This window comes from Brassica napus, chromosome A8, assembly GCF_020379485.1.
Source record: "Brassica napus cultivar Da-Ae chromosome A8, Da-Ae, whole genome shotgun sequence".
NCBI classification, from domain to species: domain Eukaryota; kingdom Viridiplantae; phylum Streptophyta; class Magnoliopsida; order Brassicales; family Brassicaceae; genus Brassica; species Brassica napus.
In genome coordinates this window covers 22,192,221-22,208,586 of record NC_063441.1, presented here as the reverse complement: position 1 = coordinate 22,208,586, position 16,366 = coordinate 22,192,221, and the positions used below count along the sequence as shown (strand labels likewise).

The 16,366-nt window shown below is 37.6% G+C and overlaps 2 protein-coding genes across 3 annotated transcripts; one reads left to right on the top strand and one right to left on the bottom strand.

Moving 5' to 3' along the window:
- Positions 1-1,535: 1,535 nt before the first annotated feature.
- LOC106362312 (calreticulin-3-like) lies at positions 1,536-9,929 on the bottom strand. The gene is made up of 14 exons (XM_013802190.3): positions 9,702-9,929; positions 9,498-9,605; positions 3,912-4,104; positions 3,538-3,796; positions 3,399-3,455; positions 3,249-3,296; positions 3,026-3,112; positions 2,866-2,923; positions 2,710-2,777; positions 2,408-2,503; positions 2,253-2,309; positions 2,069-2,155; positions 1,902-1,934; positions 1,536-1,815 (listed from the first exon to the last, which is right to left on the bottom strand). Exons 1-14 carry the CDS (start codon positions 9,808-9,810, stop codon positions 1,804-1,806), a joined length of 1,272 nt encoding a protein of 423 aa, XP_013657644.2. The 5' UTR covers positions 9,811-9,929; the 3' UTR covers positions 1,536-1,803.
- Positions 9,930-11,297: 1,368 nt separating this feature from the next.
- LOC106360279 (putative axial regulator YABBY 2) lies at positions 11,298-15,604 on the top strand. 2 transcript variants are annotated; one of them, XM_013799864.3, is made up of 6 exons: positions 11,298-11,622; positions 14,170-14,301; positions 14,391-14,523; positions 14,614-14,662; positions 14,736-14,811; positions 15,226-15,604. In XM_013799864.3, the coding sequence occupies exons 1-6, from the start codon at positions 11,554-11,556 to the stop codon at positions 15,331-15,333; spliced, it is 567 nt and encodes a 188-aa protein (XP_013655318.1). In that variant the 5' UTR covers positions 11,298-11,553; the 3' UTR covers positions 15,334-15,604. The 2 variants fall into 2 exon arrangements, with proteins under 2 accessions (XP_013655318.1, XP_013655319.1); XM_013799865.3 differs by having other exon boundaries at positions 11,314-11,622; positions 14,394-14,523.
- The last annotated feature ends 762 nt before the right edge of the window (positions 15,605-16,366 follow it).

The following is a 16,366-nucleotide window of genomic DNA, read 5'->3' as shown; positions in this document are numbered from 1 at the left end:
TCAACTTTTGTTGATTATAAGTTAGGTTATAAAAAAAAGGTATGCAAGTCAAGTAATTACAAAAAGTGTTATATGTGGCCCTAATATGGCAGATACGAATATCCGTAAAGAAAAAGGTAGAATCCTTCTTGCAATAGATTATGAATATTTGGTATAATATCAAAATATGAAAATTTAGTGTATGCTTTTCTGTCTATGAAAGTTCAATTAATTAAATAGATATTGTGTACGAGCAACTGATTGATAAGTGTTAATGCGATGTGTCATTATTAAACCCTAAGAAAATGTTAAAGGAGGGTCATGTCCTCGTAAACTCACGGGCTCGTGCTCGTTTGTCTATTGGCTTTTTAGTTATTTTTCCAACTGCTTTTTCAAACCTCTTGCACAAAATGGCGGGCAAATTAAAGTGGAGAGTAAGTTAATAAGTTTTAGGTATTTGTCTCCATTATTAAATTTCACTTCTTTTTTAACCTTTATATGAAGATCCATCAACCATTGGATCCAGTAGATTCCAAAGATACATTTCTCTTCACACTTTTTATTATTTCATTGAACTTGTAAAAATAGTTTTCAACAATGCACACCCGAAATTCAGCTATAATCAAAAATTAATCTACTGCAGTCATTGGATTCCAATGGTGTGTTTGTCACATTATAAAAGATGTTAGGGTTAACATTATGAAAGCTAACACATGATAGACAACTCCGCTTATCATGACTGCTCCACTTACTTATCAAAAAGCTCTTCAGAGGCCTTTAGATTTTCTGCAATTAATCTTATATCAGTTGTGCACACAAAAAAAAAAATCTTATATGAGTTGAATTCTAATTCCATAGTTGAATAAGCAAAATCTATTTTTCTTATAAAATGTTAAGGACGTTCCAAATTAAACGAAATACTAAAGAACAAACAAAACAAAAGTCTTAGTGATAACGACTTTAATGCGTATCGAGTCATTGATTTATTTTTTGTTACTTGATAATAAAGTTTCCAATGATGTGATCTTACCCGTACGTTTCAAGTTAGAAAAGGTACACTTTTTAACATTTGTGCCCAACATACACGCGTTTTTAAGTTTCTTTTTGACTTTTTAAACGTTTTCACAAGATGGATTAACATATTATACAAAATTGTGGTTAAGCATCTTGTAAAAAAATATTGTTAACATGGATATCTAGGTTAATTTTTTGAACACCTAGACCGTTTTTTTTTCTTTAAAAAATCGGTTTAAAAAAAATGTTTCGTTTATATTCATTTGCGACTAGACGAGCGCCTAAACTGATTTTTAATGAACACCCATATTATATGTTTATTAGTATGTACTATTAGGGACACAAGTAGGTCATCAGTTACGTAGAATAGCACCTGACGATTGTCATAAACGAAAAGAAAAATCCCATATACGGTTCGGTCTGGTCCATTTTTATCGAACCTTAAGGCCTCTTTTCTTTCTCGTTTAGCCTTTTTGTCCAAGGTCTTTTTTGTTATGATCCATAAACAGGTAACCGTGTCAAATAGAGTGAGGGTGTGACTGTGATCTGAAAGAAGGTTCAAGCTTAGAGGCGACACGTACACTTAGGTTTGTGAAAATCCAAAAGACAGGTAACAGTTTTCATGCCAATATACATTTAACATGAATATGAATACAAAGGGTTACATTTTAACCCCCAAGAAAGGTTACAAATTACAATCACACAAGACAACCAAACAGTTTCCAAATGTTCCTTCTCTACACATCTCTTACTCCCATCAACACTTGTTTTCATTGGTTTGTCAATGCCAGAAATGCCCACCACTGTGCCTCACAGCTCGTCCTACACAAAGATCAGACACATATAAGTTTTAACCATTTTCACAGCAATTAAATATTTTTCATGGATGAGATAGAAACACCACTTACGTGGTAATCATCCATGTAATCACGTGGATTAGGCTGCAAAAAAACAAAACAAAGCATCATTACCAACATATTCACTATCTTTCTTTCTTTCTTTCTAGAAACAACAGAGTTAAGATTGAGAAGAAGAAGAAGAAATACTAATCGAGTTTGATCAATGTTGTAAGTACCCGTTTGTAACGCCGCCTCCTGTCTCCATACCGGTGGTCCCTCTCCTTCCTTCTACGTTCCCCTTCTTCTCTTGCCTTCCGAGATTCCTGTGATTGTCAAATTTTGTATGGCCATGCAAGAAGACTAAGATACTTTACATAGAAACAAGAACCTGTTCTATAATTAAAAAAAAACTAAACGAACCTCTTCTTCTCTAGCTTTTCTCTCTTTCTCAGCTTCCGCAAATAACTCCTTCTCAGACTGGTGTATATACCAGATTAAATATTAAAATTAAGACATTCTCTATACAGAACAACACAGAAGCAAAAATATATACAAAAGGCTTGGAGGAATCTTACCTCCCTGTGCTGTTCAAAATAATCATCCACCATGCTTCTTGCATATTGAGGGTCATCAGTGATCAAGATATTGTCAAATATCGAACCAGCCTTCACCTGCAATATTAACCATCAATCTTTCAATCCAGTATATGAGCTCTGACCCTTGTCTAAAATGATGAATTTTTATCTTTTATTTTTTATTTTTGTTTCCTGTTCTACACTAAAAATTTGCAGTGGCTATTATATAACTGTCTGGTGATGGAGAAAGAGTATTAAAGTTAATAATATTGGATACCATTCAAGAGAGATCTAGAAGTTACCTGCCATACTTCAATGCCTATGTATTTAAAAGGCTTCAGAACATAAAGATCTGGATCATCCTCAAACTCTGCAAGGCAAAGAAAGAGAGAAGCTCAAGCTTAGCATCAACAAGAAAGTAATCAAAGCCCAAAACGCAAACAACACATTTAACATGCCTGGATTATCTATCCATGGGTTCTTCCACTTTCCCTTGTAGTTGGGGTTCTTGATTTTCTGTAGGGAAATAATATGTTTTGTTAAAGAAAAGTAAGATGGTGTAGAAGAAAAATTGAGTAAATAAAAGCATAACCATTGATGGCTGTTGAATCCATTTACCTTTGCTTTCCAAGGACCTTTGTACGCTGGATTTGGGATCTTGGGGGCTGCCCAGGGACCATTCTCTTCCTCGTCCCAGTCCTCAGGCTAATAACAAGGAAAGAGTGAGAGAGAGAGAGAGCTTAACAACACTATCACAAACCAATGAGTTCCCAAAAACTTAAGACTACTACTAAAAATGCAAATCACTCAAAAGAGACCACCAACTTTTAACAGTACATACCTCTTCAGCTTTCTGATCTTTAATTTCACGAGGAATCGAATCATAACCCTGTTTACAAAACAAAAAGGAAGAACACAGTTGCCTGAATCAAACTAAGAACTAACTGAATAGCTTCCTCTCAATACAATTAATGTCTTTATATATAGTTACCTCTGGTTTAACATCATCAGGGTCATCTATATATTCTCTATCATCCCAATCCACTGGCTACATAGAAAAAAAAGTAGTCATAAGTCATACTAATAGCTAAGTAAAGTGTAATTAGTAATCCACATTGCAAATAGTTTACCTTCTTTGCATTTTTAACTTTAATCTTCCTTGGAGGAAGGATGTCCCAGTCAGTGTACATACTTCCAAACTCCCTCTCTTTATTATCAACCAGAACGCTGTAAGAAGCATCAGGCCGCAAGATAAACGTGTAGAAATGGTTTAGCTTGTCTGTTTCACACTGCAAATCCTTTTTAATCGGATAGTTCTGTCCCTGGTATGAAAGAATCACATGAAGCTTCTTCGTCTGCGTTCCACATATGTCTGGTCCAAACATTAGACTGCATACGAAAATAAACACTAATCAAAATCCCCAAGCCAAGGGAACTTGATCTAAGGTTGCTATATAACCTTCTAGGAACTGATGTTCACTAAAAGAAGACATTAAGATTAAACCTGTAAGGAGTATCACCACCAAACTGCTTCTGGTTAACGTAACCAGAGAGGAGCTTGATGTAAGCGCCACCACACTCTATGTCCTGTTCGATTTTGACAGAGTACTGAACAACAAGAGTCCGGTTCTTGTTGCTGAACTCTTGAATCTTTGCAGAAATGGCATAATGCTTGGCATCATTATACGTCTGGATACCTAAACAAACTCGAAGTCAGCTTCAAAGATTCAAAGACTAGATGATAAGTTGGCTGTCCCATTAGCATTCGTGGAGAAGAAGAACAGGTCCAAGAAGGTGAAGTTAAGTGGCTAAGGGAAACAGAAGATGAAGTGTGGGTAAACCTCTTGGTGAGAAAGAGGGTTTTATATTAAAATGAGTTTATAGTACGTTGTCGTTTTGAATAAGTTGTATTGCTACTTAAAGGGCGTTATCCCTAAGTTTATGGTATCAAAATATTTATCAACAAATCTTATACTCTCAGCCCCCATTCTCTCTATCTCTCTCCCTTTTCTAACCCATTTCAGATAAACCCTAATCAGGGTTTATCATTGGTATCAGAGCCACAAAATGCCACCAAAGCAAGATTCTAACGCAGATCGGATGACTGCGATTGAGGGTCAGCTTGGCGGACTCGCGAGCATCATCGAGGAGATGCGAGCGGAGATGAAAGCAAACAACCTTCGAGCCCTGGAGAACGAGAAACGCGCGGAGGAGAGACACCGTCAATCCCTGGAGGAGAAACCGATGGGTGTTACGATCGCTGCGGTAACGAACCTGGAAAACCCTAGATCTGTTAAGGAAGGTGCAGGGGATGCACAACGTTCGTTGGAAGAAGGTCGTCAGCCACAGGAGAAAGGTCTGCAGATGCGAAGTGAGAAGGGAATCCTAACCCTTCCGGAGAACGCTGTTCCGTTAAGAGCAGCGGAGATTTCCAAGACACCGTTCACCGCGGGGTCTTCTGGTTACTCAGTGTCGCAGAAGAGTTCACCACCTCAGAAGAAGCTTGAGTTACCTGATTTTGAAGGGAAGAACCCTGATGATTGGATTTTTAGGGTGGATAAGTGCTTCTCAGTGAACCAAACGGAGGAAGAGGAGAAACTTACTCAGGCAATGGCGAGTATGGTGGGGTGTGCGGTGACATGGTTGAGGATGATTCAGGATCGGGATGAGCTATTGGATTGGAGGGATTTTAAAATGAAACTAAGAAGGAGGTTCAAACCCTCCCGGGGAGGAACCATTCTTAGTCAAATGCTGCGACTACGTCAGACGGGGACCATATCTGAGTACCGTGAGCAGTTTGAAGAATTATCGGCAGAAGTTCCACACGTTCCTAACGATGTGTTGGAAGAGATTTTCTTACATGGTATGAAGAGAAGCTTGAGGGAGCAAGTTGTGAGGTTGAGGCCAATGGGTATGGATGAGATAGTGGATACAGCAAAGATCATTGAGGAGCAAGAAAATGATCGACATGCGTATCATTCTCGACCATTCCAGCGAACTAACTCAGCCCCAGCGCTTAACTCCAACCAGAGAAGCTCGAGTGTATCTCCATCTAAGCCGGGGGAAACCACTCCTGCAAGGAGGTCATTGGATGCACAACGAGATGGTAAAGGAGGTGATCAGAGAAGGGCAGTGCATAACCCGTGTAGGCAATGTGGAGAGCGGTACTTTGCGGGACACAGATGCAAAACATTTCAAAAATATAAATGTTTGGAGGTTGAGGAGGAGTCAGAAAGAGACGAGGAAGATGAGGATGAACTAGGAGAGGAACAGGAAACCAACACTAAGCAAGAGCTACAGGTTCTCTCTTTACAATCCATGGTTGGCCTCACAACAAAGAGAACCATGAGGATTAGAGGAAACGTTGGAGGAGAGGAGGTAGTAGTTCTGATTGATTCTGGAGCCTCTTGCAGTTTCATAGCCACGAGGTTAGTAGAGAAGCTCGGCCTACCTGTAGTGCCTACCCCGGAGTTTGGCGTGGCCATTGGAGATGGTCGAGTTATCACTGGAAAAGGGAAGTGTGTAGATCTTAAGTTGGTCGCTCAGGGAATTGAGATACAAGGTGAATTTTTGCTGTTTGAGTTGGGAGATACAGACATGGTGCTGGGCTATACGTGGTTGGCATCGCTGGGAGAAACAAGAATAAACTGGGGTTTGCATATCTTACGGTTCCAAGTTGACAATGAGTGGGTAACGCTGGCCAGTGACCCTTCACTCGTGCGGGCTCAGGTGTCACTCAAGTCCATGGAGAAGTTGTGTGGAAGCGAAGGAGATGTTTACTTGTTGGAATTGCAGGAGCTGTTTGAGAATGTCGGCGAGCAAGAGCGGTTGGTAAAGCCGAGTCATAACATTCAAAGGCTGATCCGACAATTCAAGGAGGTGTTCAACATGCCTTCAGGGCTGCCGCCCAAGAGGTCAAGGGAGCATGCCATTACATTGCACGAAGGAACATCTCCTATCAACATAAGACCTTACCGATATTCTCATATTCAGAAGAACGAGATCGAGAAGCTGGTACAGGAGATGTTACAAGCCGGGATTATAAAGCCTAGTATCAGTCCCTTCTCGAGCCCGGTATTGTTGGTCAAGAAGAAGGATGGTGGTCTACGTTTCTGCGTTGACTACAGGGCAGTGAATAAGAGTACCATACCGGATCGTTACCCCATTCCAGTGATTGAAGAGTTGCTCGATGAGTTGGAGGGAGCAGCAATTTTCTCTAAACTCGATCTCAAATCCGGTTACCATCAGATAAGGGTTAAGGCTGGTGACGTAGGAAAGACGGCTTTTAAAACGCACGAGGGACATTACGAGTTTCTAGTGATGCCTTTTGGGCTCACTAATGCCCCCGCGACGTTTCAATCTGTGATGAATGACATCTTCAAGCCTTACTTGAGAAAGTTTGTGTTAGTCTTTTTCGACGACATACTGGTGTATAGTGGAGATGAGAAGGAGCACCAGGAGCACTTGAAGATAGTGTTACAAGTGTTGAAGGATCACCGTTTTTACGCGAACGAGAAGAAATGTGCTTTCGGGCAGGGAAGGATCGCATATTTGGGTCACGTGATCACCAAAGAGGGGGTTTCAGCAGATCCAGAAAAGGTCGAAGCAATGAAAAAATGGCCACCGCCGAGGAACGTAACAGCCTTGAGGGGGTTCTTGGGGCTTACTGGCTACTACAGGAAGTTCGTTTTAAGTTATGGAAGGATAGCTCGACCTATGACTGAGCTTTTAAAGAAGGATGGGTTCTGCTGGACTCCGAGAGCTATGCAAGCGTTTAACAGACTGAAGGAAGCTATGAGTGACTTACCAGTATTAAGGCTGCCAGACTTCTCCAAGCCTTTCGTAGTTGAGACTGACGCTTCAGGTAGTGGGATCGGGGCAGTGTTATCTCAAGAGAACAGACCGGTGGCTTACATTAGTAAGGGATTTTCGAGCAAGGGCAGAGTAAAGTCGGTATATGAAAGGGAGCTTTTGGCTATCGTCTTCGCTGTGACCAAGTGGAGGCATTATCTTACGGGTCATCAGTTCACAATAAGAACGGATCAAAAGAGTTTGAGGCACCTGTTGGATCAGAAGGCAGTATCAGTAGAACAGCAAAAGTGGGCTTCTAAGCTGCTTGGTCTTAACTACACTATTGAGTATAGACCAGGTAAGGAGAATAGAGTGGCGGATGCCTTATCTCGTAGAGTGGAAGCGACTGACGACGCGGCTGAACTTAAGGAGTTCCAGTTGACAGCTCCGTTGTCTATCGACATGGATGAGTTAGCAATTCAAGCAGAGAAAGATGAGTTGATGCAGGAAATCATTACCGGAGTGAAAAGAGGAGAGAAGGAGTATGAGGGTTACAGCGTAGAGAATGGATTTTTGTTCAAGGATAGGAGATTGGTGATTCCAGCTAACTCACCCTTTATTCCAGCATTGATGAGTCAGTTCCATGACAGTGCAGTAGGTGGGCATGAAGGGGTGTTGAAGACGTTTAAAAGAATGGCGAGAGAAGTGTACTGGAAGAGAATGAGAAGCGACATCACAGAGTTCATCAAATCGTGTGAGGTCTGTCAGAGAAACAAATATTCAACACTTTCACCAGCAGGCTTGCTGTCCCCACTACCCATTCCCGAGCAAGTATGGGCTGATATCAGCTTAGATTTTGTAGAAGGGTTGCCAGTATCAAAAGGGTTTGACGTGATCTTGGTCGTGGTTGACAGATTGACCAAGTATGCACATTTTATTCCCTTGAAGCACCCTTTCACTGCGAAGTCTGTAGCTGAGGTTTTTATCAGAGAAGTGATTAAGCTACACGGCTTCCCGGAGACGATGGTATCAGATAGAGACAGAGTATTTTTGAGTAACTTTTGGGCAGCGCTGTTTGAAAGTCAAGGTACAGCTCTGCATAAGAGTACTGCTTATCACCCGCAATCGGATGGTCAGACGGAGGTAGTCAACCGGTGTCTAGAAGCTTATCTGAGGTGTTTCGCAGGAAGAAAACCTTCAGCGTGGAGTCAGTGGCTACCGTGGGCTGAATATTGGTACAACACCTCTCACCATTCATCTTCTAACACCACGCCATTCCGTGCTCTTTACGGGAGAGACCCACCGAAGTTGTTGAGGTTTGGAGATGTGCCTACAGCTAACGCAGAGGTAGAAGGGATGTTACAGAATCGTGATACTCTGCTTCAAGAACTTCGAGACAATCTTGCTACGGCTCAGGCTAGGATGCAGGTATCTGCGAATAAGAAGCGTCGTGAGGTTGAGTTTGCAGTAGGAGATTGGGTTTATTTGAAGTTGAGACCATACCGACAAACAACAGTGGCCATGAGAAGAGTAGAGAAGTTGGCTCCTCGGTTCTTTGGTCCGTATCTGGTGGAGAAAAGAGTTGGGAAGGTAGCTTATAAACTGGCGCTTCCAGCGCACAGCCAGGTTCACCCTGTCTTTCACGTCTCTCAGTTGAAGCAGGCTGTGGCGCCTCACACTAAGGTTCAGGAGTTACCTTTGGTCCTTTCCTCATCGCTGGAGTGGAATACTGAGCCCGAAGAATTGTTAGAGATCAGGAAATCAGGAGTGGATAAGAAGGCTGAGGTGCTAGTTAAGTGGAAAGGACTACCTGATTTTGAATGTACATGGGAGCCGGTTAAGATGTTGTTGGAGCAGTTTCCGGAATTCCAGCTTGAGGACAAGCTGAGTCTTCTTCGAGGGGGTATTGATAAGTTGGCTGTCCCATTAGCATTCGTGGAGAAGAAGAACAGGTCCAAGAAGGTGAAGTTAAGTGGCTAAGGGAAACAGAAGATGAAGTGTGGGTAAACCTCTTGGTGAGAAAGAGGGTTTTATATTAAAATGAGTTTATAGTACGTTGTCGTTTTGAATAAGTTGTATTGCTACTTAAAGGGCGTTATCCCTAAGTTTATGGTATCAAAATATTTATCAACAAATCTTATACTCTCAGCCCCCATTCTCTCTATCTCTCTCCCTTTTCTAACCCATTTCAGATAAACCCTAATCAGGGTTTATCACTAGAGAACACCAAACATATCTCTAACTGATTCTTCAGACCCAATTGGTTAAATATCTTAAAAGGGTAGAAGAAAGGAAGTACCTTTATTGTCGGGATCGCCGGGCCATTTGCCGGCGGTGTGCTTAAAGGTACCAGCTTTGCCTTCGTTTCTCTTCCAATCAGATAAGACCCACCTGCTCTTCCATCCACCTGAACGAATCTTACTAAGTTAGTTGCAGAAATCTATAAATAGAAAGCCTAAAGGTGGAAACTTTTTTAAGAAAGAGTGTTGTGGTAACACTTCACCTTCGAAATGCTCTTCAAAGAAGATCTCAGAGAAAGCCAAGGGAGTTAGAGTGAGAAGAGAGAAGAGGAAGAGGTGGAAAGGCTTGAGCTTGTTTTGGGTTAATCTCATTTTTTATCAGAATCTATCTCTATAGCACTTGCTTATTGACATTGTAGGTTGAGTTTATAACAAAGAAGATGAGAGAACATAGGAGTGAGAGTTGACTCAAAGTCGTTTGGTGTAATTACGATTTTACCCCTGGTTCTGGATTGTTCTTCCTCCTTTCGTGTTTACAAGTCGTCGCATGGTGTGGAAATGTTCAAAGTCGTTTCTTCTGCGTAGGAACTGGGCCAAAATTTTAACAAAATGGTCCCAGTTCGTGTAAATGCTATGTTTCACTCATTTTCAGCACAGATGCTATTAACTGAGCTGTTCACTTTCGGCCCATGAAAATCTCTTTGAAAACCCATATAGATAGATTGGGCCTTTTGGGGCTTCATTGTGTATAATCTTTTTTCTTTTTGGTAAAACAAATAATTAATAAATATAGTGATGGACAAGGGCATCGAACTCATTGTGTATAATCTTAATCAATGCATAATATGCCTATCGACCTCGTGGTTTTACGTAGTATCCTAAATTAAAAAAAAAAAATTGGGTGCAAATGTTGAGAAATCCTCCTTGATAATTTGTTTCCAGTCTCTCAGATTTGTTATAAGAACTTGAATTTCTTTAACATCTTCCATTTATAATGAAATTGATATAATATAAAAACATTTATCAATATTTGGTTACAGGATATTGATACTTTTTTGACAAACATATTTTTGATAAAATCTAGAAAAGGTTAATTATCTTGTAAAATACAGTAAATGTCATATTATATGTATTCACACATATTTCCAAAAATGAATGTTTGTGAATTTTTTTTTTTTAACTCCAATACATCTTTTATTATGATAATGATCTAATCTGATCAGAATGTAACAAATGGGTTATAAAGTTAGGAACATAGAAATGAGATACAAACAGCATATTATTAGATAATCTATGTTTTGCTAAGCAATCTGCAACTTTATTCCCATCTCTTCCAATCCATATAAATGAAACTGCCTCAAACTTTTGCTTCCACCAATTACTTTCTCGTATCCAATTTTATTAAATCAATATTGGAGGAGAGTGTGCAAAATGGATCTAGTGACTATCATATAGTCATTTTTTTATGATGTCATATACATTTAGGCCACCTTCATTTGGTGAAATGACACATAAATCGTCAAAAAGTCTTATCGATCCAAATATGCATGTATTTCGTTGACTTGCATAGCTTTCATAAACTATAACTCGCATGATGTCATATACTTGCAGACACTTTCATTTGGCGAATGTTTACTTCAATCAATCAAAGAAAAGCCTAACAATTAATTCTAGAATGTACATTTCTTTGCCTTGCATATCTTTCATAAACTACAACCATTGATCAAATAAGTGTTATATGCATATATATAATAATAAAAACAAAAGTTTTAATTAATATTGTATTGTTCGATCCGTGTTGCGAATACGCGGCACAGTTCCAATATAAAAAGTATAGTAAATAAAGAACATTGTAGTATAGTCCCCACTTGTCCCTCTCCCTCCCCAAACAAACCCCATTAGTCTTTTCAGATTTTTTGTATCCTTCCTCCACACATCTTTCTCTCTCTCTCTCTCTCTCTTTCTATCCTTCTTCTTCTCTTCTTAGCTTGCCTTTTCTTTAATATATTCTTTCAAGATCAAATAGTTCCTTCTTTGATCTCATTGGCATAGCTAAAACTTTCATGTAACCCGAACAAGAAGAGAGATATCAGTGAAGAGAAGCCAGAGATCATAATGTCTATAGATTTATCATCTGACCGTGTTTGTTATGTCCACTGCAACTTCTGCACCACGATTTTAGCGGTAATTTTCTCGCTTCCCCTATTTGCTTACATTAGAAATGGAATATTTCTCAAAAGAAAAGAGAGATTGGTATTAACTCAGAGCTAGATCTCACTTTTCTAACATAATTCAAATAGTTAAGATGTTATCTTCCTATCAATTACTTAATTGGTGATGAGTGTATGATGATTTTGCTTCTGAATATTGATGAAGATATATAGGTGAAGTTTCTTGATTTGAGAAAATAAAAGAAACCCTAGATTTTTATTTTACCTTTGTCTTTTGTGGAGATGACTCTCACTAACGGGTGGTGAGATATTATACCCAAAGAAGCAAAAGAAGTTTGGTAACTGAACCATATATTATAGTGCTCAAACAAAGTAAACTCAAAGGAACAGCTCCTGATCAGATCTAGGGCTCTATGTGTAGGTTTATTGTCTACAAGAATAGCACCTTCCTTAATTTCACAATTTTGAAGGTTTTTGTCGTTTTAGAAGACAATTTTTCTTTGTTGTTTCAGTAATTCATTCCTTCATTTTCTTAAGAACTACCAATATCAATTCCCTAAGTTCCAATCGCCATTAATATTTCCTGTAAAAGGTATTAGGCGTTGCTGCCTGCGTCCATGCGATACAGGCTCAAAAACTTTCACTAAGTTTTCAAGCTTTATAGTCTGACTTTCATATTATCGTTTAATATATAAACTGTAGCATGTGACACAGGTATGCATATATATCATATCAGTCATAGATCTTTGATCTACAAAGCGTGGTCCATGTAAAAATATTTACATCACATCACCAGCTGATAATTCTAGAAAAACATTTTTTTGCTTCCCCAAAATTTCATTTTTCAACAGTGAAGTGAGACTAATTTTATTATTATATCTATATAATTTTATTTTTATTTAAATTTAATTATTTTCAGCTTTGTAGACCGGCTTGATATTGTTTACTATTTAACGGATGACTATATATACATACATTTGTGTACTGTGTACACATATATTTATATATATACATGTACCATACAAATCAATAATCTATGATATAGAAGCTATCAGGAAAAACTGACTAGGACATGAGGTCAGTTACGTTGTTTATACTTTATGGTTAATACTAGTGTAGTAGTGTTATCCCAAAATGTTATTAACTTCTATACAAGTCTTGCATGCAGTGTGTAGATAAGGTTAAAATAAATATAGTAATCACGAGAAACTCTTCTAAGTTGATTATTTATAAATGTTATACTGAAGATGTAGCATGAGTGTGATTAGCGACAAAAACGGTCACATTTTTTAAAAAAAATAACGAAGGTCGCCTTGCACAAAATAGGGTTCGTATTGTAGTGGAAAGTACAAAGATTTGTTCGACCCAGTTCGAGCAACAATGTCTTGATCTATAAAAAAGCTGCAAAGTGTTAAATCATGGCCGATCTTGACCACTTTGGATTGGATACATACACAAAGATAAAAGAAGATTATAATATAAGATGGTACCATCACATATTATGTTAAGGACTTTATGGGTTGTGGTTAAGGTCACGTCGTTTTCTAACATGGCTGTCTTCTCCTTACAAGCTTCATCAACCATTCTTCATCTCTTTACTATCTTTTATCATGTTGCCTTGAGGATTGTGTGTCAGACATATATATATATATATATATATATGTCAAGAGAACCCACCATACACAAAATACCCCTCTCGTATACATATTTAGATATAGATTCATGAACTACTCTTTTACCCACTTTTTCCAATTTTTAATAAATATGAAAGTAGAAGCATAACAATTTTGAATGTTTTGGGTCAGGGGAAAAATATTAAACTTGATAATATATACTTCTATAAATATTTAAATATATTATATTACATGTACAAACTAGAGGAATATCTTTGACGTATGAAAAAAGAAATATTTTACTAGCTGTTTTTCCTTCAATATGAACACAAAAAATGTTTAAATTTAAACTTTAAAGGGTACTATGTACTCCGTTTTATTATTGAAGTACATTATACCGTGCGAATATTTTAAATCTGAATGATTAATTAGTGAAACTGTATAATGAAATAAACACTAGCATTTCACCTTAGGTTGATCTTTATGAATTTTCTCCGACCAATTCATTTAGAGCATGATTAATAGAGGATTTTTAGAGTGGGGTTCTTAGCTTTTTTAGTTAAAAGTTAAGAGATTGTTTCTTATATTCCGCTAAGAACTTCACCCTATGAACGCTCCGTTAATCCTGATTTTATAAGTCAACAAAAGAACCTATTTATTTGTTTTATTCAGGAAAATATTAGTTGGATTTGTATTTGTCAAATCAATACACTGTTCTATAAGTAACAAAAACGCACAGTTCTACAGAATGGAATAGTTAACATGCGTACTATATTTCTCAACCTCTCCTGTTAATTATTGCATGCACAATATAGTTAAGTTCTATTACATTAGAGATTGGTCTAACCAGCTAATCGAATAACAGGATAGTGGTAAACAAGACAAATAACTTGTCCGTCTATATATATGATTTAAGATATCTTACCACCTATTTTATCCATGATCAGGTAAGTGTACCATACGCAAGTATGTTCACGCTTGTGACTGTGAGATGTGGCCATTGTACCAATTTGCTCTCTCTCAACATTGGAGTTTCACTTCATCAAAGCCCACCTACTCCCATTCATCAAGATCTTCAGGTATCATATAATAATAATCATTATAGGACTTCAACATTTTCTTGTTACTATGTCGAATTCTGGCTGATATAGTCTTTGCAATCATGAAGCAGCATAAGCAACAGATAACAACTTCGATAACAAGGAAAGAATATGGATCATCCTCTAGGAGCTCCAACCATTTCTCGACCACATTGTCAGAAAATGTCGATCGAGAGGCTCCTAGAATGCCTCCTATTCGTCGTTAGTTGCTCTTTACTCTCATTTTTGATACACAAGCATTTGAAGTTTGTGTACATATGCAATGAGTCCATAATTTTATTTTCATGGCAGCGCCGGAGAAAAGACAACGCGTTCCTTCAGCCTACAACAGATTCATCAAGTAAGTTTATCTTTTAATGAAACTTCTCAACTCCTTTCACTACCATTTTAATAACTCCCCTAATGTTAAATAGAGAGGAAATCCAAAGGATCAAGGCTGGCAATCCAGAGATCAGCCACCGCGAGGCGTTTAGCACAGCTGCTAAAAATGTAAGCTTCCTTCTTTATCATTCTTTCACAATTATAATAGCCTTCGAGAGGTAGCTCCAAATAAAATTCTTGATAGTAAAGAATTAACCGTAATGAAGATATAAAACAATTCTTTATTTCTAATGAAAAGCTTACTAAATTGTTATACTTTACAACGTTTTAAAAATATCTGTACATACTTAATTTTAAAGAAACTACAATTTTTAGTTTTTCTAATAAGTAGTAAACTTATAAAAATAGAAAATCCTAGGGTTTGATCTATTTCTCTGATGTGAGATATGATGGTTAAAAAAATAGTAATAACAATAAGTGTATATACCAACAAGATAGTGGATTCTACTTTTCGCAATTGGTGGAATGTTTATTACAGTATATTTTAAAATTTTAGTTTTGCTTGATTGGGTGTGTGTGTAGTGGGCACATTTTCCTCACATTCACTTTGGATTAAAGCTGGATGGCAACAAGAAGGGCAAGCAATTAGACCAGACAGTTGCAGGACAAAAGTCTAATGGATACTACTAAAGCCTTTACATATACGTTGATAATGGCTATTATATATATGTATGTGTATGCTGATGATGGAAGAGAAGGTAAGGAAGAAGAAGATCACCATAACCTTTCACACATATATATACGTGTATGTATGTCCCTTTCTTTTTTCTTGCGTGGGCTCCATCTATAACTTCAGTTCTAGCTTATATTCTCCTAATAAGTGAACCCATATATGGTTTTCACATCTGAACCTGAAATCTCCGTTACGAAGATTGTAATATAAGTTTCATATTTCCTTGTTCTGAAAAGGTGTAGCTCTTTGTGAGGTCACGAATTTTGAAAATTGAGTAGTTTATAGTAATCTATATCAATGTTAATTAATGTATAGAATTTGAAAAAAGGAGTTTGGACTTTACATGTTTGTTTGTGTATACTGAAATATTTATATACTTATTATACAAGCCCATGTACAGTAGTATATACATAGAGTGGGTAAGAAAAGATAAATTCCATCTTGGGATATGATATGGTGACTTTTATGGTGCTGAGATAATTCTGAAAATCACTCATTCCAAAGAAACATTCTTTACGAAAAGCAAAGGCTCCCAATGAATAGCTAAATTGGTTATTTTAACAGTTTAAAATGAAAAAAAAAAATCATTGATGAGAAATCAATGCTCGTGCTCGTGAAAAAAAAAAAGAAAAGAAATCAATGCTCGTGTCTGCATCATGTGTAAGTCAACAGAATAATTCATGTTAACGTATCTAATTTAGAAAAGGAATAATGTGTTTGAATTCTTTTAATCGCTAGTGAAAATTCTTAATAACCATTAACAAAAACCTTGTACTCTTTTATCGATTTAAAATTTAATGTTTTGTGTAGTTGTATTGTTTGTCAACTTTTGCTAAAAGAATGCGCCACTTTGGAAAAAAAATTGACTCATAGCATCGACCAAATTGCAATCACTATAGTTTCCACGTCGACATCAACTTGCTATTCAAATTTCAAGTATACATATTAATTATAACTTTCATTTTCTATAGTCCAAAATTGACCCGAACT

Bases quoted from the DNA above. Each gene is read 5' to 3' on its own strand.
- LOC106360279 (XM_013799864.3), top strand. From the start codon at position 11,554: ATGTCTATAGATTTATCATCTGACCGTGTTTGTTATGTCCACTGCAAC. The intron at 14,302-14,390 runs GTATCATATAAT...GCAATCATGAAG, and splicing joins CCATTCATCAAGATCTTCAG to CAGCATAAGCAACAGATAAC. The intron at 14,663-14,735 runs GTAAGTTTATCT...AATGTTAAATAG, and splicing joins GCCTACAACAGATTCATCAA to AGAGGAAATCCAAAGGATCA.
- LOC106362312 (XM_013802190.3), bottom strand. From the start codon at position 9,810: ATGAGATTAACCCAAAACAAGCTCAAGCCTTTCCACCTCTTCCTCTTC. The intron at 4,105-9,497 runs GTACTTCCTTTC...GAGTTTGTTTAG, and splicing joins CGGCGATCCCGACAATAAAG to GTATCCAGACGTATAATGAT. The intron at 2,924-3,025 runs GTAAATGGATTC...ATTTCCCTACAG, and splicing joins AAGGTCCTTGGAAAGCAAAG to AAAATCAAGAACCCCAACTA.